Here is a 22,069-nt window from a genome sequence, read left to right as displayed (position 1 = left end):
TCAAAGCTTTGTATTGCCCTCATTCTTCTCTCCATTTCATCTGCCCCATAGAACACCAGTCCGGTGAGCAGGCTAACAATTAAGACTGATTCAGTATCACCTGGTGAACAACCATGGTCTTCTAATTATAGTCTAAAACCTTAATCGCATGCTGGGATCTTATTCAGCTATTTGTTAGAGAAATAGCTATGGTGTCAGGTCCTCAATTACAGGGTTTAACTGCATACATTGTTTATAATGAACAAATAAGTACTTATACATCATCAGGGAGAATGGAGATTTGCATAAAATATGATTATGCTCATTTAATTTGGTAGTGAGCAAGACAAATATTAATTTGGAAACAATTCTAATTTAAATTGAAATATAATAATATCATGATAATGAGAATTCTGTTCTCGGGAAAATTAGGTATTTACTCAGTGCGCTATCCAGGCACAAACTATTGATAGGAAAACCAGCTACTTTATGTTTATTCAGCATCAAACCTGGCCTGGGAAATTCTTCAAATACCAGATGCTATCAAATACAGATAGGATACCTGACAGGTAGAACTCATGGCCAATCTGTATTAAATACATGGAGGCTACCGGTGAGATCATCTTGTGTCATTTCACTTCACTGCCATTTTTCATTTTTTAGGAACTGTTATTTGTAATTTAGTTATAATGCAACAGCAGATTTCCAGTTGATCGGAAGAAGATGAAATTGCTTTTCCAACATCAATGTTGAAAGACAGGAACATTAATGACTTGTATTAAGTTGATGAGACTGCTCTGAAAGCTGAAGCTGCAAATGGTAGCCTGCAAGCAACAGTGGGCTATGAGCCGGAACGCTAAATTGCGCTCGCCGCCGCGGCTCGTAAGTTCTTGCGGGGCCAGCGCGATTTTGCTGCTGCACCTGTGGAGGAAACAAAATTGCAGATGGAGCCACAGGTGCGCCTGTGTTTCAAGATGCACGGAAGCAAGAAAACCTCGCCGAAACATGGGTGCACCTGTGGTTCTGTGCACAATTTTGCTTCCTCCACAGGTGCAGCAGCAAAATTGTGCTGGTCCCGCAAGAACTTATCAGCTGCGGCGGCGAATGCAATTTAGCATTCTGGTTTGTCGCCCACCATTGCCTCCAATCTATAATAAAAGTTAAGAAGCACCATGAAATAAAAAAGGGGACTTAGATTAAAGATAAAGAAGAACAAACTAATGATATTGGGTAGAGTAAAACTTAGGCTGGGCAATAAAGATATTGAATTGATTGATAGCATATGTTAGGATTTACCATCAATAAAAAAGAACCAGCAATTGAGAAATGTATCACAAACTACCACTGTGTAAGTAGTAAGGAAAATTTCTTCAATAGGTTTATACCTACAAAGATCTGACTCATGCATTTAATATTTTTGGTGACCTTTTATGGAGGGGAAGGTTGCATTTTGAAGAAAGTAGCATACAAGGAATGTTTCTACTTTTGAATTTTGGTTTGGGTAAGATTCCCGTGAACATTCCGGACAGATAAGAAAACAAACAAATGGATTCAAATGGATACAAACAAGTGCAACAAATCACGTCCATAGGAAACATGGAAGGAACGGGATGAAGGAAATGAGCCAAGTGAATCGATTTGATTACACTGGTGATAGATTTTCAACTAGAAAATCTAAAACTAAAAACTAAGTCAGGAGAGATCATCCTGGAGAAAGTCTACTTATTATGTGAGTGCTAAGAGTTGACACTGATCTATGACACATAATCAAACAATTAATCAATAAAGTCTTTAAAGTGTTTATGGACTTTATTTCTGTAGATCTACTTCCTATAAACTTAACAGACCCTGCCCCCAGGAACACAAGCAATTAGCATTTTTTTCCTGCTCCTTTGAAAATTCATTTTGTTAAGTCTGTATATAACCAATGTAAAATTCTGTAAAAGAAAAGACCTTGTAAATACTGTTTAAACTATGAATAAACCTTGGCCGCGTCTGATTGGCTAAGACGCACGGCCGTTTCTTTTAGGCGCGAGCCTTAAACGTATAAAAAGGGCTGTTCTGACACTGACAGCTCAGATGCGTTCCTTGCTGAAGTCACTTCGAGAGAGCTGAATAAACGGAACCATCTTGTACTCCTTGTCTGAGTCTCATTCATTTCACTGGCGACGAGAGAACGAAGAATCCACGAGGCAAGCATGAATCACCTCCAGATCGGCCGGGCTCCCGACTACTTCGACCCCGAGAAGTCGTCTTGGGACGCCTACATGGCGAAATTTGAAATCTTCCTAGAAGCGGCAGGAATGGGAGAAGCTGAAGACGACAGGAAGCGGGCGATCTTCTTGAACTATTGCGGGACTGAGATTTTTGACCTCGTCCAAACGCTCACCGACCCGCTTCCAGCTAAATCCGTTCCGTGGGACGACCTCCAAGCAAGACTTGCAAACCACTTCAAACCAACGAAGCCTGCCGTAGTCTACCGACATCAATTTTCCAGGATGACCCAGCGTGAGTCTGAGACAATCAATCAATTCGCCACGAGACTTCGCACGGTACTGTCAAAGTGCAAATTTGACAGCCCAGAAGCTCGCCTTACAGACGCTCTGATCTTTGGGATGAAGAATGCGACGGTCCGAAACAAAATCCTGACAGAGGACGACCCAACGCTTCAGTCAGTCATCAAGCTGGCTCAAACAGCCGAAGTAGCTGACGCGGCCGCCAAAGAACTCAAGGAACACGAAAAGAAGGAGACCGTCTCCAAAATCTCCGTTGCTGTTTCCCGCGCCGAAACCACAGATGACCTCAGCCCAGCTGCCACGGACGACGACACCTGTCTCCTGCTGCCATCCGAGCAAGCCAGACAACCCAGATACCAACGCCCCTCCAACCCATGCCCCGGTTGCCGAGGAAATCACCCACGACAGCGTTGCCCCTTCAGGGACGCCATTTGCCGCCGCTGCAATCGACGCGGGCACATCGCCGAGGCTTGCAGAGCGCCCCTTCCAGAGGAGTCCTTCTCTACACCCCGCCAACAACGTTTCAACAACCAGGCACAACAACCACGAGACAACAAATTTTCCAGAGGCTTCAATCGCAGAAACGACTCTACCGCTAACCGTGACTACGCACGAGGTAAAGCACAAACTTACGTAAATTGCGCAACTGCTAAAGGAGGGAACAAGATTATCATCTCGCTACTTTTAAATAACAAACCATGTAACCTAGAATTAGACACAGGCTCTAAGCATTCTATTATGCCTTGGGACAAATTCAAAATGTATATGCCAAATTTTCTTAAAACTGACTTTGTTAACTCAACTTTAATAATAAGGGATTTTCAAGGTAATATCATACCTGTTTTGGGGAAAGTAGATGTGCCTGTAAAATTTAAAAATTGTGAATATTTTCTTCCTCTGATTGTGGTTGAGGGAGCCAAACACTCCCTCCTGGGGTTAACATGGATGTCTCCTTTGGGTATTGAAATACTGGGTCTTTGTCATGTAAATGCTGAACCTGATATTCCTAACTTTATCCAAGAATTTCCTGAGGTTTTCAGCCCTACTTTGGGCACCTATAATGGGGCCCCTATCTCCTTCTCTCTAGATCCCAAGGTACCCCCAGTCAGACTTAAGCCTCGAAGGGTACCCCTGCCACTATTGCCTAAACTAGACATCCAATTGGACAAATTGATTGCCCAGGGCATCTTAGTCCCTGTAGAACAAGCGCCATGGGAAACCCCCATAGTCACCCCAGTTAAACCTGATGGCTCCTTAAGGGTCTGTGCAGACTACAAAGCCACTATCAATAAGGCCCTTCAACACCATCCATACCCGATCCCAGTAGTCCAACAATTGCTACATTCCTTGGGGGAAGGGAGAGTATTTTCGAAAATCGACCTGGCGCAGGCATACCAACAGCTTCCGGTCGATGAGGCCACATCCCTGGCCCAGACCATAGTAACCCATAGGGGTGCTTTCAGGTGCACCCGCCTGCAATTCGGGGTCAGTACCGCCCCAGGTATTTTCCAAAGTTTCATGGAACGATTATTGGCAGGTATAAAAGGAACCTCCCCATATTTTGACGATATATTTATATCAGGAAAAAACCAAGCAGAATTAAACATGCGCATCAGAGAAGTATTGGCTAGACTGCAAGCTAAGGGGTTAAAAGTAAAACCAGACAAATGTGTGTGGGGAGCCAGTAGCATAGAATTTCTGGGCTATAGAATAGACAGTGAGGGAATACACCCCACAGCAGATAAATTAGAGGCCATAACCAAAGCACCCGAGCCAAATAATAAGACAGAACTCCAAGCATTTCTGGGCCTCCTTAATTTTTATTCTGTCTTCCTGAAACAGAAGGCAACGGCAGCAGAACCGCTACACCGACTGCTGCAGAAGGGAGTTCCCTGGACCTGGGGCACAATGGAGCGCGAAGCTTTTCATAAAATAAAACAGTTATTGACCTCTAAAAGCGTAGTGGTTCAATATAGCTCAACTTTGCCAATAAGGCTCACGTGCGATGCTTCGGCGTATGGGGTTGGCGGGGTATTAGCCCACATAATGCCAAACAATACAGAGGCCCCCATCGCCTTCTTTTCTAAAACATTGTCCATGGCAGAGAGAAATTACAGCCAATTAGACAAAGAGGCATTGGCCCTAGTCTCTAGTGTTAAGAAATTCCATTATTATCTCTGTGGGAGGAGTTTTGAACTAATAACAGATCACAAACCCCTGCTTGGTCTTCTAGCTGCCAATAAACCAACTCCTCCCTTCATGTCCCCTAGATTAATAAGATGGGCTCTATTCCTGTCAGGATACCAATACCATCTAACACATAAGGGGGGGAAATCAATAAACCATGCTGACGGTTTAAGTAGATGCCCCATGCCCGAGTTAGTCTCAGATCCAACCCCCACAGAGGATGTTTTACTAATTGACCTTGAGGAAAACTGCCTGACCACTGCCAAAGAGGTGGCTGAGCACACTAAGAAGGATTTACTATTGTTAAAAGTAATCAATTGTATTCTAAAAGGATGGTTGGGAGACTCTGAGGAAACTGGGCTGTCAGAATTCAAATCTAAAAGGTTGGAATTATCCTACTTGAAGGGATGCGTGTTATGGGGCGACAGGGTGGTCATTCCCAATACCTTAAAACAGAAGGTACTAAGTATGTTGCATGCAGGCCACCCAGGCATTGTCAGAATGAAGGGTTTGGCCAGGGGTTACTTGTGGTGGCCAGGTTTAGATAGGGACATTGAGCAATGGGTAGCAAACTGTGACCCTTGCCAGGAGTCACGACCCAATCCCCCGAAAACAACACCTCTGGAATGGGAAAGACCCACTGGGCCATGGTCCCGCATTCATATTGACTTCGCAGGGCCTATTGGAACTCAAAACTTTTTAATTGTGGTAGACGCGTTCTCCAGATGGGTGGAAATCATTGCTATGCAAAACATTACTACTTGTGCCACCATTAAGGCACTATACCATTTGTTTGCCACACATGGGTGCCCAGACATCCTAGTTTCAGATAACGGGCCACAATTGACTGCCAGACAATTTGAGTGTTTTTTAAGCAACTTAGGGGTCAGACACGCACTCACATCCCCTTACTCGCCATGGGTTAATGGCCTTGCAGAACGTTATGTACGTGTGGCCAAAGAAGCCTTGCGCAGGGCAGGCCCAGGGGAAATACAACACAAATTAGATCAATTTTTATTAATGCAGCATATCACCCCAAATTCCATCACAAACAAAAGCCCAGCAGAGATTTTAATGGGTCGAAAAATAAGGTCCCCACTGGACAGGTTGCACCCTCGTTATTGTACTCAAAATGTAAATAATGAAACATGTATAGCACCTGAAAGAAATATGTACCTAGGCCAACTTGTTTTTGCTAGAAATTTTGATGGAGGGTTGAGTTGGCTGAAAGGAAAAATAATACAACAAACAGCCCCAAAATCTTATGTGGTACAATTGGAAGATGGCCGCACATGGAGGCGGCACATCGATCATTTAAGGGGGCGCATAACACCAAATGAAGAGCCGGCCGCTAACGGAAATTCTTCCCCCCAAGCAGACATTAATTCGCAACTCGAACTTTTGGAATTACAAAAGGACTTACCACGGCCAGATGCATCCTCCAGCGACGCCGAGCCTTCCTCCTCTTCTGGGCACGGTGCGCCATCAGCATACTTATCTCCGCAGGCCAGAGCCCCAACTTGGGCCCAGCCGCGGACAGGAGACAACGACGAGCCAACCTCCACCATAGACATACCAGCCGGTAATGATCTGCGCAGGTCTGAGCGCACGTCACGCCGGCCCAACCGATTGGAGGACTACGTCACTTGGCTCACTGATTGACAGTTTGACTCAACTAATAAGGGAGGGGTGTTAAGTCTGTATATAACCAATGTAAAATTCTGTAAAAGAAAAGACCTTGTAAATACTGTTTAAACTATGAATAAACCTTGGCCGCGTCTGATTGGCTAAGACGCACGGCCGTTTCTTTTAGGCGCGAGCCTTAAACGTATAAAAAGGGCTGTTCTGACACTGACAGCTCAGATGCGTTCCTTGCTGAAGTCACTTCGAGAGAGCTGAATAAACGGAACCATCTTGTACTCCTTGTCTGAGTCTCATTCATTTCACATTTAGCAAAAGTAGAAATAGCATATTACCCTTGATAATAAACTTTACAAAACAGTTGAGGGTTAGCCCCAGGGAATCAGTTGTTTGGATCATAAGGATCTTCTATATGAAGGATATCTCAATGACCCACTTAATTAATCTAACTATGCAAGATCTTTGCTACATATCAGATTTTTTTTCTACCATTATTTCATTAGGACAAGAAGAGCTGTCTCCAGATGATTTCAGCAAACAGTGCAATCATATATTCAGGTATCTGAAAATGCTTTTAATCTTTATAATTCCTAGCTTGTGGATCAGAATGCCAATTAGTTTGTTGAAATTATGATATATCTACTACACAATTTGCCAAGAAAGTTACTGGTTCAAAATTGATATATTAGAATAGACTTGCTCTTGGTCAATTCATGTTGACCTCATTATTTTTAAGACACTTGCATATCTTTTAATGGTCTAACCTCAATCTGCCCAGATTCATTTGGGCATGGATCATGGAAATTGCCTTTCTAAATGGATCCACTTTGAAAGGTGTGCTATACATAGGTCTGTTTCATCATTGTGTGTCTAGGAAGCCACACCACAAGCAGAAGCAAAATGGATTGCATATTCATGAAGTGGAAGAATTCCTCAATCTGTAAGAACTTGCCCAAAATTCTATAGAAAATAATGCATGCACAGGGCTGGTAAAAAAGAGCTGGACACCAGTTGCTATAAAATTCAGTACCAATAGTATGCTTCTGATTATCAAATGCTGTGAGTATCTCACTGGTATTCATTCATTCATTCATTCATTCATTCATTTATTTATTTATTTTGTCCAATACACAATGAGGGTTTTAGTGGGTATATATATATATATACACACACACACAGTAAAATACATGATGAAGGTTACAGAGGAGATACTCATAGTAAAATATATCTAAGAAATGATAGAAAAGAAGGCATAGTAATAGAACATATCAATGAAAGAATAGAAGGAGAGATATAGGAATAGAAGAAAGGTATAGGAGATATAGGAGAGCAATAGGACAGGGGACAGAAGGCACTCTAGTGAACTTGTACTCACCCCTTACTGACCTCTTAGGAATCTGGATAGGTCAACCGTAGATAATCTAAGGGTACAGTGTTGGGGGTTTGGGGATGACACTATGGAGTCCGGTAATGAGTTCCATGCTTCGACAACTCGGTTACTGAAGTCACATTTTTTACTTCTGTAAAAACAGAATGATAGTCTAAATAGTCTTTTAACACTCATTCAGCCAGAGTTTTTTGACCTTCATTGCTACATTAATGTGAAAATGGAAATTTAGAAAAATTGTATAGATATGTACCACTATAAATGAGTTAAGACTGAGATGCTGCTAAATGACTTCCCATGTCAAGTTTATTCTGTCCTTAAATATTACTTAGAGCCTTCCCATGGTGCCCAGTTAAAATGCCATCTGCTAGACATTGAACCTTCAGCACTGCTCCCAATCCTGCCTCTGTAAACACTGTTCTGGGTTGCCACTAAATAATGGTATCTTCATTTTATGCAACATTAGTTAAGGGAATGGACTGGTGGATTTCCCTGGCTTTGTTTCCCATCCTTCCCATCATGATTCATAACCTTTACAAGGGCTGAGGCTGTTCTGGGAAGGAATTAAGGTTTGATAGATAGCTTGAATGGCAGACTTAACCATCTGTCAAAAATCACTTTGGCTTGCAGTGTTTTGGGTCGGTGCATTAAAAATGTGTTTGGCTAACAGCTGAGCAGTAAGTTGCCTTCCATTGTCACTGCCAGTTAACTATTATCAGGTTTATTTTGAAGTTAAGGGTATGTGCTACAGAGCATTACATGTGGGCTCAAAATAAACCTCACAGCAGGTCATCTGCTGTGTGGATGACACAGCAGAAACAAAGCTGGTTCCACTTCTCAGGCTTCCCCCCAGTTATGGTCCTGCTTTCAAAGCCAAGACTTCTGGTTGGTTTGGGGAGAGTGCAGTTTGAAAGAACCACACACCCTTTCTTCCCCAATCAAAAAGTCTTCAGAGAATAGTATCCAGGGGCTGGCAGGAGAATGGTATGAGTGTATAAACCTAGAATGATCAATAGGTGCTTAGGAACCTCACAGGTGGATCCATCTTCTAGGAGTTAATTGGCTTCACAACCCATTGAATTATCAACGAAGTGTCTTAGACTGTATCCACAGTAGAATTATGCTTCCTGCTTCAGAGTGAAATATTATTTTAAGAGCAGAAAAACTAAGGCTGGGTTAATGCTGCCTATAATATGGGTTGACGATAAGATAAAAACAATACCATGAGGATATGTCAGAAAAAAGATTGTTGAGGAATATTTTCCTCATGATTGAATCTAAAGGTCTTTGCTCTGACTCATTACAGATTCTGATGTTTTGTGCTATCAGTAACAGCTAAGAAGCCTCTGCACTCTGCAGAGCCTTGAGCAAGATACGGATCCTTATAAAATATCCTTTTAAAATATATATTACGGATCTGAGGCTATTGAAGAAACAGACACTGGTCTTTCAACAGTTTTTAATTACCGAAGAGAAATGATTGAAGAAAACCACACAGAGATGACTGAATTTGTTTTTGTAGGTTTAGTGGCTAGTCCAAAAATGGAGCTGCTCTCTTTTATTGTGATACTAATTATCTATTTAATTACCCTGACTGGCAATCTGGGGATGATCATATTAATCAGGGTAAGCTCTCAGCTCCAGAGCCCTATGTATTTCTTTCTCAGTCATCTGTCTTTCTTAGATTTTGGGTATTCTTCAGCCGTTACCCCTAAAATGCTAGCTAACATACTGGTAGACAAGAAAAGCATTTCATATGCTAATTGTGCTGCACAGATGTATGTATTCATTTTTTGTGCAAGCACTGAGTGTATCCTACTGGCAGCAATGGCGTATGATCGGTACGTGGCTATCTGTAATCCTCTCCTCTACGTGGTTACTATGTCTCCCAAAGTGTGTACTATGATGGTGGTTGGGTCTTATCTCATTGGCTTGGTGAATGCAGTGACACAAACCGCATCTACCTTTCAGCTCTCTTTTTGTGGTTCCAATGTCATCAACCATTTTTTCTGTGATGTTCCCCCTGTACTGTCTCTTTCTTGTACTGACACAAGCGTCAACGAAATGGTGCTCTTCATTTTTGCAACAATCCTGGGCATATTTACCTCAACAGAAATTATGGTGTCATATGCATTCATCTTGACAGCTATCCTGCGGATTAATTCATCTGAGGGGAAACAAAAGGCTTTTTCAACATGTGCCTCCCACCTGGTAGCTGTAACCATTTTCTATGGAACAACTGTCTTTATGTATCTGCGCCCAAGTTCCAGCTATGTTCTGGATCAGGATAAATGGGCCTCCGTCTTCTACACCATAGTGATTCCAATGTTGAATCCTTTGATTTATAGTCTGAGGAACAAGGAAGTCAAAAATGCCTTGAGAAAGAGGCAGGCACTGGAGATGGCTTTCTTAAAGGGCATGAGATGTTTATGAGGGCTGACAAATGGAAGCATTTCATCTAAGCATATGATCTAAGGTGCCACTCTGTTTAAAATTGGAGGGAAGTAAATTTGTCTATTTGGAAGGTATTCCTCAAAGCAGGAAACTAACCTGAGCTGCCTTTTTTTTTTAACCACAACAAAACCAAAAATATTTGAGGAAGTTCAGCATCAGGAAAAATATCTAGCTTTTTCTAGCTCTACATCCTGTCAGCAGAAGTGGGTTCCTCCTAGCTGGGGCTGGTTTGTCTGAACTGTTAGCGACCCACTGGTGATGTCATGATGATGTCATGGACCAGTTTGGTCAGTGGGGGTCCATGGGAGCCACCATCTTTTTGGGGGATTTTTTTTGGATTTTTTGGGGGGGGGTGTTTCTTCCCCCCTTCTGCACATGTGCATGTGACTGCCATCTTGTTTTTGGTTTTTTGGGGTGGGGGTATTTTTTTTAATCTTTTTGAATGTTTTCTATTTTTTTTCCTTCTGAACATGTGCAGAAGTCAACTATCCGGCATTGTGCATGCAGTCACCATCTTGTGTTTTGCATTTTTTTGGGGGGGGGTGTTGGATTTTTTGCCACTGTGCATGCATAGCCACATGGGTGGGTGGGTGGGTGAAAGCAAACCGGCAGTGAGGTAAGTTGAACCCACCCCTGCCTATCAGTATATAACCAATCTTCCACAACATGCTCATCCAGTTGATTGCTCTATCTCCAGGTAGATCCCCAAATAAAATGACACCTTTTGTTCAGTCGGCACCCATACAGTCAAGAAATGAATGCTTGGATTTCTCAAAAGAAGGACAGAATGTTGTGGCTCTGAAGTTAGCAGGCAGAATGAAAAGCAAAGAAGAAACCCTCCATTTTCTGTCTATACCCTATTACTCGTAATAGGCAGCTGCTAAAGAGTCAGTTCCATTGAAATCACATTTACAATTAATTAATTGTAAATTGAAATGAAATGGTATTAAATGAATTTGCTTGAATTTGCAATTGGACCAAAACCATATGACTGAATAAACTAGACTGTTTTAACAACTTATATATTAGAGAGTGGCAAAAGTTATGATTTTGTTTTTATTTATTTATTTATTTATTTATTAGATTTGTATGCCGCCCCTCTCCATAGCACCTATTGCCAAAACCTGTCCTTATGCAGAGGGGGGGGGGGGGAGGTAGTTGTTTTACATATTCTGTTTAGTGGACTGAATTTAGTTTCTTGAATGGAAACTTCATTGGCAAATAAGATTATAATACATATTAACTTTGTCTACTGCCCAGGTTCATTTTTGGTAAGATGGGCAGCTATACACATTTAATAAACAAATGAACAAACAAACAAACACATTTTTATGCTAGAATTAAAAAAATAATTGGCTAGCAATCATATTCACTTACTATTGGAGAACTATATCTCACTTTCATGGTTTTAGTAATGGGGTAACAGAACATATTGAATAGAATATCATCTATTACTCTGGATTACTCTGAGTGGGAACCTATTTAAGGAACAGTGAATTTTTTTTTCTTGTTCTCAGTACAGTCTAGAATGTTTCCCCAAAGTTGATTTTTCAGAGGTCAGGATGGTGGAATTTGCATAAGAACATGTTTAAATGTGATTTCAATGGAAATGTCTCTTTAGCAGCTACCTATTCTTGTAGGCAAGCATTTCAGAGAAATTATCAACTTCTTTAGATCAATTATAAACCTATTTTCATTCATTAATGGCACATAGTTGATTCAAACCTACATCTTTTGTTACAAAGAACACTATGGTAATGTTCATCCAATGCAGCAGAAAATATATGCAAAGATGTATGTTTCATAGGAAAAATGACAAGTTACCATTGTAAAATGCAGCTGCTTTAGAATTAGCTGTTAAAGATACATTCTTTTTTTTAAAAAAATCCTTTCTATGACATATTAAATTTTAAGTGGCTAGGAATTATGTTATAAATAATTCTGTGATGCCAAAATTGCTTTTCTTCCTTCTTTTACCAAAACCCAAGTCTAGTACAAAACACCTCAAGCAATTTTATTATAAAATTATTATTTAAAGAAACCCGCATAATAAAATATACACGAATGGTTAATTACACATGCTTAAAATCATGGTAAAAATGATTGTTTACCCATCTATCAAAGCAAACAAGAGAGAGAATTAAGGACCAAGTCTGAAACGGGGTTCAAAAGTTTGTGGGGAGGGGGGGGAGAGGGAGGCCAGTGTTTATGATTGCTTATATTCATGCAGCAATTAACATTTCTCGTTTGGTGGTCAATATACCAAAAATATTAAAATATTCTCCATTTTCAATCTCTATAATATTGCCAAAATATCAAAAGTCCATTTTACAGTTCATTTTTTTCAGAGCATCTTACTCTTTTGACAAATATGTCACTTTCATACATAAGATTGATTCTATTTACTATTTCCCAAAATAAATTATATTTCTTTGTGAAATTCTTTCTTGTCATTCTTTCTTGGAGTATCGTTATGATTTCGATTATGAATGTGTGTCAGCCTTGTTCGTTTTAAGATGCATAGATTTCAACTCCCAAAATTTTGCAGTCAAAACATTGGGTCGCTACAGGGGCAAAAATGACCTCATCTCCTAAAGAGATTAGAAGAGAGGAAATCCTATTCTGTACCAATCAAAGAGAATATTTGTAGCTCAGGCTTGAATTGTAGAGTCCTTGGTGTCCTCTGGTTTTTTTCCTTGTAGACATTTCATTACTCAGTTAGTTAATTATCAAGAATCCCACAATCCTCTTCTGTGCTTAAAAAAATGGAAGAACATTTATTGCCAACTCATTTCATTTGGGCTACTGGAAAGGAACAACAAGCCATCATGCTACCATTTTCCTTACAGACCTGGAAGCTTAAGAACTAGAAAGCAGAAGGCCAATAAGGAAAGGGAGAAGAAAGAAAGAAGGAAGGAAGGAAGGAAGGAAGGAAAGAAAGAAAGAAAGAAAGAAAGAAAGGGCTTTGCAGCTATTTCAATAATGAGTTTAAACTTTTGTGTGCATATAATCATCATCATTGGCATCCTTCATACTCGAAAGAACATGATATCATGCTCTGGATTCCCCAGAGCACAAAGCATGGGTAGGTTAGTATGGAGGATAGACTGTTACCCAAGCAGCAGATTCTCCCCTCTCCATCTCTCTGAAATAAACCAATGGAAAGGCAAAGGCCAATACGATTGGTTCCAGCTATGTCACAGCTATGTCACAGCTATGTCCAGCTATATCAGAACGTGGCTGTACACAGTCATGAACTGCTTCTGGGATTCCGGATCTAGATTTTGCCTCAAGCCTTTTCCAATGATGGATGTAGCTACAAGGCAGTGGAGGTTTGCACTCAGAGTTCCCCTTCTCCTAGTGGTTGACCAGGGCATCTTAAGTGTCTTGCCGTGTTCTTAGTGTACTACATCGCTTACAGAGACCACTTTCATGACCATTGACCGTTGACCTATTCTAGTAGGCTTCATCTGCTCAGTCCACCAGAATCTGTCTTCACATCTATAAAACTTCTCCCAAGTCTTGTAATACAACAAATCGTCTTTATCTTTTAATCTTAATGTTAATCTGTTCATTTCAGTGCAGTCCAAAATTTTGTTTTTTATCTGCGCATTTCCAGGAATGATTCCTGCTTTTCAATTTTGTGCAAATACAACCCTAGCTGCTGTTAATATATGTATTATTAAATATATATCTTCTTTTTTATTTTTCTGGTAAAATTCTTAAAAGAAAAATTTCTGTTTTTATGTTTGGCTTTTCCCCACCATTTTTCCTAATTAGGTTTGTATCTTAATCCAAAAGTGTCTTGCTTCTTTGCATGTCCACCACATATGATGATAAGAACCTAGTATTTACTGACATTTCCAAAATTTGTCTTTAAACATTTTCTTTATATGCTGTAGCCATGGTTAGTTTGTAATTTCTTTTCCATATTTGTTGCCATTTATCCTATTCTATTGTATTTCCAAAGTTTTTTCCAAACAGAAATACAGTACTGTTATTTGATATGGAAAATTAATTGTAATGAAATCTCTCTCTCCCCCAAAATTTTACAAATTTCCTCTGTTAAAGGTCACATATTTATAAACCAATTCAATATAAAAATTCAAAACACAGAATGGAAAAAGGAACTGGAGAGGTCCATTTTGTCTAAACAATGGGAAGTTGTATTATCTTCTGTATGAAAATGATTTTTTTACACCCTAGATTGCATCTTATTGCAAAATGTATTATTTTTGATTTACTGTGCCACATTGTGTTTGAAAAGGAAAGAATACATCATTATTTTGTAGAAAATGAAATAAAAATAATGCTTCATTCAGACACATATTTTTGTGATGTCCTTATATTATGGAAAGATGTTCTTTCATATACTGACTTTAAAATAGGTTTTAATATTACTATGTCCATATTCTCCTGAATCACATATTTATACACAATAAATGACAGCTGCACAATGGATTTTTTATGCTATTTTTATTGCCAAGAGTCATGTTCTTCAGCATTGCCAAGAGCGATTTATAGTCTCAATTTCTCAGTGAACTTAACACTTGACAATACTTACAATTTATGAATAAGATTAGATATGACCCATTATAACGAAATACAAGAAATCTGGAATTAAGGAGAAACTTCCTAACAGTGAGGACAATTAATGAATGGAACAGATTGCCTTCATAAGTTGCAGGTGCTTATTCACTGAGGGCTTTCAAGAAAAGATTGGACATCTACTAACTGAAATGGTGTGTGTGTGGGTGGTCAGACTAGAAGACCTTCAAGGTCCCTTGCAGCTCTATTCTGATTGATTGAACAAAAATTCTTTAAATCTAATCTATGTAAATATATACATATACACTATATCAATATCAATATGAATGATATATCTTTTTTTTTGGTTAAATCAAATAAAGGACATTTTTAAAACATGGCAGAACATTGTTTGAGATCTGTAGGATAATTTAGAACTTAAAGAAATAAAAATACACTTGTTTATTTAATAGGATTACTTATTTTAGAGAGTCCTAGGCCGTACTCTCATGAAACAATCTACCATGGAGTATGAAGCATGGGTATACAATTTTGATTTGATTGGGTTCTGTAGGATGTGCTATTTTAACTTGGTCACAACATTATGTGATAACATTGTGCCATTACAGCAAAGATTAGGGTAAGAACCTCTGGTCCATTTTTAATTTGGAGGCAGTTAAGCAAGGCATATGCGTGTACATACCTAGGTATACTCTCATATAATTCCCAAATTAAACACACACAGAGGAGAATACTGTACTATCCTCCTGAAAATTCTACTGTAAAAAATAAACCTGCTGCTGCTGTCAAACTTTGCAGTACTTTGGGAACTGAGGGCTTCCATGGTTTATGATTTACTCAACCATTTAATTATAGTTAACAGGAAAAGTTTTACAACACTAAAAATAGTTGAATGGTTTTGCAGTGCCAGGTTAATGGTTATTATTTTTAAAATGAGATACCTGTGTGAGAATTGGAGACAATGCTCACCAGATAACAACATAAGGAAAACAATGTTTGCCGCCCCCGAGTCTACGGAGAGGGGCGGCATACAAATCCAATAAATGAATGAATGAATGAATGAATGAATGAATGAATGAATAAATAAACAAACAAACAGACAAACAGACAGACAAACAAACAAACAAACAAACAAACAAACAAACAAATAAATTTAACGTTATAAATTATCTTGTCATTTCATTTTCTGTATTGCAATCACTCGATTTTTGTTATTTGTTATTATCATTGAAGTAGTTCTGTATTGATCCCCAACCCCATTTCATCCCAACTGATTTCTTGAAAGCCTCTTTCACCTCCTTGTTCCTGAGAGAGTAGATCATAGGGTTCAGCATAGGCACCACCATGGTGTAGAAGACAGAGGCCACCTGATCTTGGCCCAATGAGTAGCTGCTATTTGGGCGAAGGTAGGTAAATATCAGAGTGCTATAGAAGACTAAGACGGCTGTCAGGTGAGAGGTGCAAGTCGAAAAGGCCTTACGCCTGCCTTGAGCAGAACGGATCTTTAGGATGGTAGAGAGAATTAAGACATAAGATAGGAGAATGATGACCAAGGATGCAAGGGTGGTATACCCAGCCAGAAGTGATATGATCATTTCAGTGGCATAGTGATCTGAGGCGAGTGCTATTAGAGGAGGGGTGTCGCAGAAGAAATGCCTGATGATGTTAGAATCACAGAAACGTAAGCGGCTTAAAAAGCAGACTGTTAGCATGGCATTTGTCAAGCCAAGGAAACCCGAACCAGCAACCAACGTGACACAGATGTTTTGGGACATAGTTGTAGAATAGAGCAAGGGATTGCGGATGGCTACATAACGATCATAGGCCATCGTGGCCAGCAGGAAACACTCAGTGCACACCAAGGCAACAAAAAAATAGAGCTGAGCAAAACATGCACCAAAGGACATTGATTTGTAACTGGTTAGAAAACTCGTCAGCAGACGAGGGGTGATCACTGATGAATAACAGATGTCAGCCACAGACAAATTGCATAGGAAAAAGTACATGGGGGTATGAAGCTGAGCACTGACCCTGATTAATATAATCATTCCCAGATTCCCTGTCAGGGTGATGATGTAGATGGTGAGGAAGATCGCAAACAATGCCGGGTTCTGCTCTGGAGATTCTGAGAAACCCAAGAGAACGAATTCTTCCATCAGAGTGCAGTTTCCACCTTCATCTCTTTCCAGAACCTGCAATCTGTCAATTGATTTAAAATGAAATTATTTCGGTTTTCACACTAGATGACAAGTGAGACGTGCTTAAAAGTAAGTTCTCTTTACATGGATTACGTCTATTGCAGAGGTGGGTTTCAGCAGGTTCTGACCAGTTCTGGAGAACTCATAGCAGGAATTTTGAATAGTTGGAGAACCGGTGAATACCACCTCTGACTGGTCCCGCCCCCATCTAGTCTCTCCCTCCAGAGTCCCAGCTGACCGGGAGCAAATGGGGATTTTAAGATTTAAGATTTATTAGATTTGTATGCCGCCCCTCTCCAAAGACTTGGGGCGGCTCACAACAACAACAATACAATACACAGAGTACAAATACAATATTAGATAAAAAATGAAATTTTAAACCCATAAATATTAAAAATAATCGTTACTGCACAATCACATCATTCTCATGTATTACAGTCAGGAAAAAAGGTGGTGGTGGGGGAAGAGATAGTTATTCCCCCCATGCCTGGCAACATAGATAGGTCTTCAACATCTTGCGGAAGTGGGAAGAGTAGGGGCAATTCGAATCTCCAGGGGGAGTTGATTCCAGAGGGTCGGGGCCACCACAGAGAAGGCTCTTCCCCTGGGTCCCACCAAACGGCATTGTTTAGTCAATGGAACCTGGAGAAGGCCAACTCTGTGGGACCTGATTGTACTTAACCAGTAACCTTCCCCTGGAGAAGGGTGAGAATGGAGATTTTACAGTATCCTTCCTCTCCATGCCTATCAAGCTACAACATATCCACCAAGCCAAGCCCACAGAACCGATAATTTTTTTTTTAATCCTACCACTGTTATTCTGTTGCCCTTGCTTTGATGCTGCTCTCAGTCCAATCGGCCTATGTATTCTAATTCCAAGGTTTCCCTGTTATAAGCTCCCCAGAGTCACTTAGGTGATAAATAATGAGCCGAGGTGGCACTGCAGGTAGAGTGCAGTACTGCAGATCACTAAAGCTGACTGTAGATATGTAGGTCAGCAGTTCAAATCTCATCACCGGCTCAAGGTTGACTCAGCCTTCCATCCTTCCGAGGTGGGTAAAATGAGGACCCAGATTGTGGGGGCAATATGCTGGCTCTGTTAAAAAGTGCTATTGCTAACATGTTGTAAGCCGCCCTGAGTCTAAGGAGAAGGGCGGCATAAAAATCAAATAAATAAATAAATAAATAAATGAATGAATGAATGAATGAATGGACGAATGGACGAATGGACGAATGGACGAATGAACGAATAAATGAATAAACGAATAAACAAACAAACAAACAAACAAACAAATAAATAAATAAATTTCCCTGAGATGTAAGACAAGACACATGTTTTCCAAAGAAATAAGTGCTACTTGTATCTTACATAAATATGGTTACAGAATCATAACAAGAAAAGTTTGCTATCCAGTAGTAAAGCAATTTGCATGTAAGAGGCATCCGGATGGACCCATGGTGGTTTATGCAAGTCCAGGAAGAAATTCGATTTGAAGTCTCATCTGTCAATATGGAGCAAGAACATGCAATGTGGTGCCTCCAGGAGTTTGAAATCAACTCCCACTGACCTCATGTGGGACAGACAATAGGAACATCGAATTGCCACACTTCTCATGTGGACAGCACTGAGCTGACTAGCCATTGCCTGAGGTCATTTAATACAACATGCTTTCCTATGCTGGAGGAAAATAAAAATAAGTCAAAAACCATTTTCTGCTTTTTCAGCGCATCCACCATCAGCAGCTCATGAGGACTATGTGCTTGTGGCTTTCTGGTGAGGATATGGGGACCTAGGCATGCCTGAAGGGATTGGGAAAGAATTACACCTGAGATTTCCAGCCATAAGCTACAGGATAGATCTTGGGTGGTAAAATCTCTGTGGAGAAAGGAGAGATTGTGGAATTGCCCATATTTATTTATTTATTTATTTATTTATTTATTTATTTATTTATTTGTTTGTTTGTTTGTTTGTTTATTTACTTACTTACTTACTTACTTACTTATTTATTTATTTATTTATTTATTTATTTATTTATTTATTTATTTATTTATTTATTTATTCGATTTGTATGCCGCCCCTCTCCACAGACTCGGGGCAGCTCATAGCAAGACACAACAATTTATAACAAATCCAAATACTTTAAAATATTTAAAAAGAACCCCATTTTTCTAACAAACACACACACAAACATACCATGCATAAATTGTACATGCCCGGGGGAAGGTGTTTCAGTTCCCCCATGCCTGACGACAAAGGTGGGTTTTAAGGAGTTTACGGAAGGCAGGGAGAGTAGGGGCAGTTCTAATCTCTGGGGGGAGTTGGTTCCAGAGAGTCGGGGCCACCACAGAGAAGGCTCTTCCCCTGGGGCCCGCCAACCGACATTGTTTAGTTGACGGGACCCGGAGAAGGCCAACTCTGTGGGACCTAATCGGTTGCTGGGATTCGTGCGGCAGAAGGCGGTCTCTGAGATATCCTGGTCCAGTGCCATGAAGGGCTTTAAAGGTCATAACCAACACTTTGAATTGTGACCGGAAATTGATCGGCAGCCAATGCAGACTGCGGACTGATGGTGTGACATAGGCATACCTAGGTAAGCCCATGACCGCTCTCGCAGCTGCATTCTGCACGATCTGAAGTTTCCGAACACTTTTCAAAGGTAGCCCCATGTAGAGAGCATTACAGTAGTCGAACCTCGAGGTGATGAGGGCATGAGTGACTGTGAGCAATGAGTTCCGGTCCAGATAGGGCCGCAACTGGTGCACCAGGCGAACCTGGGCAAACGCCCCCCTCGCCACAGCTGAAAGATGTTTCTCTAATGTGAGCTGTGGATCGAGGAGGACGCCCAAGTTGCGGACCCTCTCTGAGGGGGGTCAATGATTCCCCCCCCCCCAGGGTAATGGACGGACAGATGGGATTGTCCTTGGGAGGCAAAACCCACAGCCACTCCGTCTTATCCGGGTTGAGTTTGAGTCTGTTGACACCCATCCAGGCCCCATATGTACTCCAGGCAGGTGATAATTGGGAGTAGGTCGTAAAAATTGAACTGTGGTCAGCAGATGAGTGGAGTGGCTGAGATTCAAGGGTTTCACCCATGTCCACAACTATAATATATCTTACTACATATGAACATGAGGGGGGGCACGCACCCGACATGGTATTCCTTTCCGAGCAACTGAGTAATGGTCTGAGACTAAGGGGCTTAGAAGCAGTGCCTTTGTCATGGTCAGACCATTTTCTACTACGGCTTGACTTCCTGGCTCCAATCCTTCCCCGCAGGGAGGCGGAACCAATTAAGATGTTCCGCCCCAGACGCCTGATGGACCCAGAGGGCTTTCAGACGGCGCTTGGGGTTATACCAGAGGCACTTGTCCACAGTTCGGCAGAGTCTCTTGCGAAAGCCTGGAACGAGGCTGCATCAGAGGCCCTTGACCGGATTGCGCCTTTGCAACCTCTCCGTGGCGCTAGACCCCGTAGAGCTCCATGGTTCAACGAGGAGCTCCGGGAGTTGAAACGCCAGAAGAGACGTCTAGAGAAGCGATGGAGGAAGAGTAGGTCTGAATCTGATTGAACACTTGTAAGAGCTTTTATTAAGACTTACAAAGTGGCGCTCAAGGCGGCAAGATGCGCGTACCATGCCGCCTTGATTGCATCAGCGGAATCCCGCCCGGCCGCTCTGTTTAGGGTGACCCGCTCCCTTCTTAATCAGGGGGGAGTTGGGGAGCCCTTGCAGAGTAGTGCCGAGGACTTTAACTCGTTTTTCGCTGATAAAGTCGCTCGGATTCGGGCCGACCTCGACTCCAATTGTATAGCAGAGTCGACTGACAACGAGTCAGTCGAGGTGACTGGGGCACGTACTTGTCCACCTGTCTGGGAAGAGTTTGATCTGGTGACACCTGATGAAGTGGACAAGGCCATTGGAGCTGTGAGTTCCGCCACCTGTTTACTGGATCCGTGTCCCTCCTGGTTGGTCTCGGCCAGCAGGGAGGTGACACGGAGCTGGGCCCAGGAGATTACCAACGCTTCCTTGGGGAGGGGAGTTTTTCCATCACTCTATAAAGAAGCGCTTGTGCGCCCCCTCCTCAAGAAGCCCTCCCTGGACCCAGCTGTGCTTAATAACTACCGTCCAGTCTCCAACCTTCCCTTTATGGGGAAGGTTGTTGAGAAGGTGGTGGCACTCCAGCTCCAGCGGTCCTTGGAAGAAGCCGATTATCTAGGTCCCCAGCAGTCGGGTTTCAGGCCCGGTTACAGCACGGAAACCGCTTTGGTCGCGTTGATGGATGATCTCTGGCGGGCCAGGGACAGGGGTTTATCCTCTGTCCTGGTGCTCCTTGACCTCTCAGCGGCTTTCGATACCATCGACCATGGTATCCTTCTGCGCCGGCTGGAGGGGTTGGGAGTGGGAGGCACTGTTCTTCAGTGGTTCTCCTCCTACCTCTCTGGCCGGTTGCAGTCGGTGTTAGTGGGGGGACAGAGGTCGACTCCTAGGTCTGTCCCTTGTGGGGTGCCTCAGGGGTCGGTCCTCTCCCCCCTGCTATTTAACATCTACATGAAACCGCTGGGTGAGATCATCCAAGGACATGGGGTGAGGTATCATCAATATGCCGATGATACCCAGCTTTACATCTCCACCCCATGCCCAGTCAACGAAGCGGTGGAAGTGATGTGCCGGTGCCTGGAGGCTGTTGGGGCCTGGATGGGTGTCAACAGACTCAAACTCAACCCGGATAAGACGGAGTGGCTGTGGGTTTTGCCTCCCAAGGACAACTCCATCTGCCCGTCCATTACCCTGGGGGGGAATTATTGACCTCCTCAGAGAGGGTCCGCAACTTGGGCGTCCTCCTCGATCCACAGCTCACATTAGAACAACATCTCGCAGCTGTGGCGAGGGGGACGTTTGCCCAGGTTCGCCTGGTGCACCAGTTGCGGCCCTATCTGGACCGGGACTCACTGCTCACAGTCACTCATGCCCTCATCACCTCGAGGTTCGACTACTGTAATGCTCTCTACATGGGGCTACCTTTGAAAAGTGTTCGGAAACTCCAGATCGTGCAGAATGCAGCTGCGAGAGCAGTCATGGGCTTACCCAGGTATGCCCATGTTTCACCATCACTCCGCAGTCTGCACTGGCTGCCGATCAGTTTCCGGTCACAATTCAAAG

The 22,069-nt window shown here is 42.0% G+C and overlaps 2 protein-coding genes across 2 annotated transcripts; one reads left to right on the top strand and one right to left on the bottom strand.

Annotated features, from left to right (window-relative positions):
• The first annotated feature begins 9,180 nt into the window (after positions 1-9,180).
• On the top strand, positions 9,181-10,143 carry LOC139166906 (olfactory receptor 5AR1-like). Its single transcript, XM_070751174.1, has one exon. The coding sequence runs from the start codon at positions 9,187-9,189 to the stop codon at positions 10,141-10,143; it is 957 nt and encodes a 318-aa protein (XP_070607275.1). The 5' UTR covers positions 9,181-9,186.
• A 5,780-nt stretch (positions 10,144-15,923) lies between these two features.
• On the bottom strand, positions 15,924-18,552 carry LOC139166845 (olfactory receptor 8H1-like). The gene is made up of 2 exons (XM_070751039.1): positions 18,479-18,552; positions 15,924-16,911 (listed from the first exon to the last, which is right to left on the bottom strand). The coding sequence occupies exons 1-2, from the start codon at positions 18,550-18,552 to the stop codon at positions 15,924-15,926; spliced, it is 1,062 nt and encodes a 353-aa protein (XP_070607140.1).
• Between the last annotated feature and the right edge of the window lie 3,517 nt (positions 18,553-22,069).

Source organism: Erythrolamprus reginae, chromosome 1 (genome assembly GCF_031021105.1).
Source record: "Erythrolamprus reginae isolate rEryReg1 chromosome 1, rEryReg1.hap1, whole genome shotgun sequence".
Taxonomy (NCBI): domain Eukaryota; kingdom Metazoa; phylum Chordata; class Lepidosauria; order Squamata; family Dipsadidae; genus Erythrolamprus; species Erythrolamprus reginae.
This window is presented reverse-complemented; position numbering and strand designations above follow the sequence as displayed.

What these genes read in the sequence shown, in the direction of transcription:
- LOC139166906 (XM_070751174.1), top strand. Translation starts at nt 9,187, where the DNA reads ATGATTGAAGAAAACCACACAGAGATGACTGAATTTGTTTTTGTAGGT.
- LOC139166845 (XM_070751039.1), bottom strand. Translation starts at nt 18,552, where the DNA reads ATGGCTAGTCAGCTCAGTGCTGTCCACATGAGAAGTGTGGCAATTCGA. An exon ending in TATTGTCTGTCCCACATGAG is followed by an intron (nt 16,912 to 18,478) that starts GTCAGTGGGAGT and finishes ATCAATTGACAG; the next exon opens with ATTGCAGGTTCTGGAAAGAG.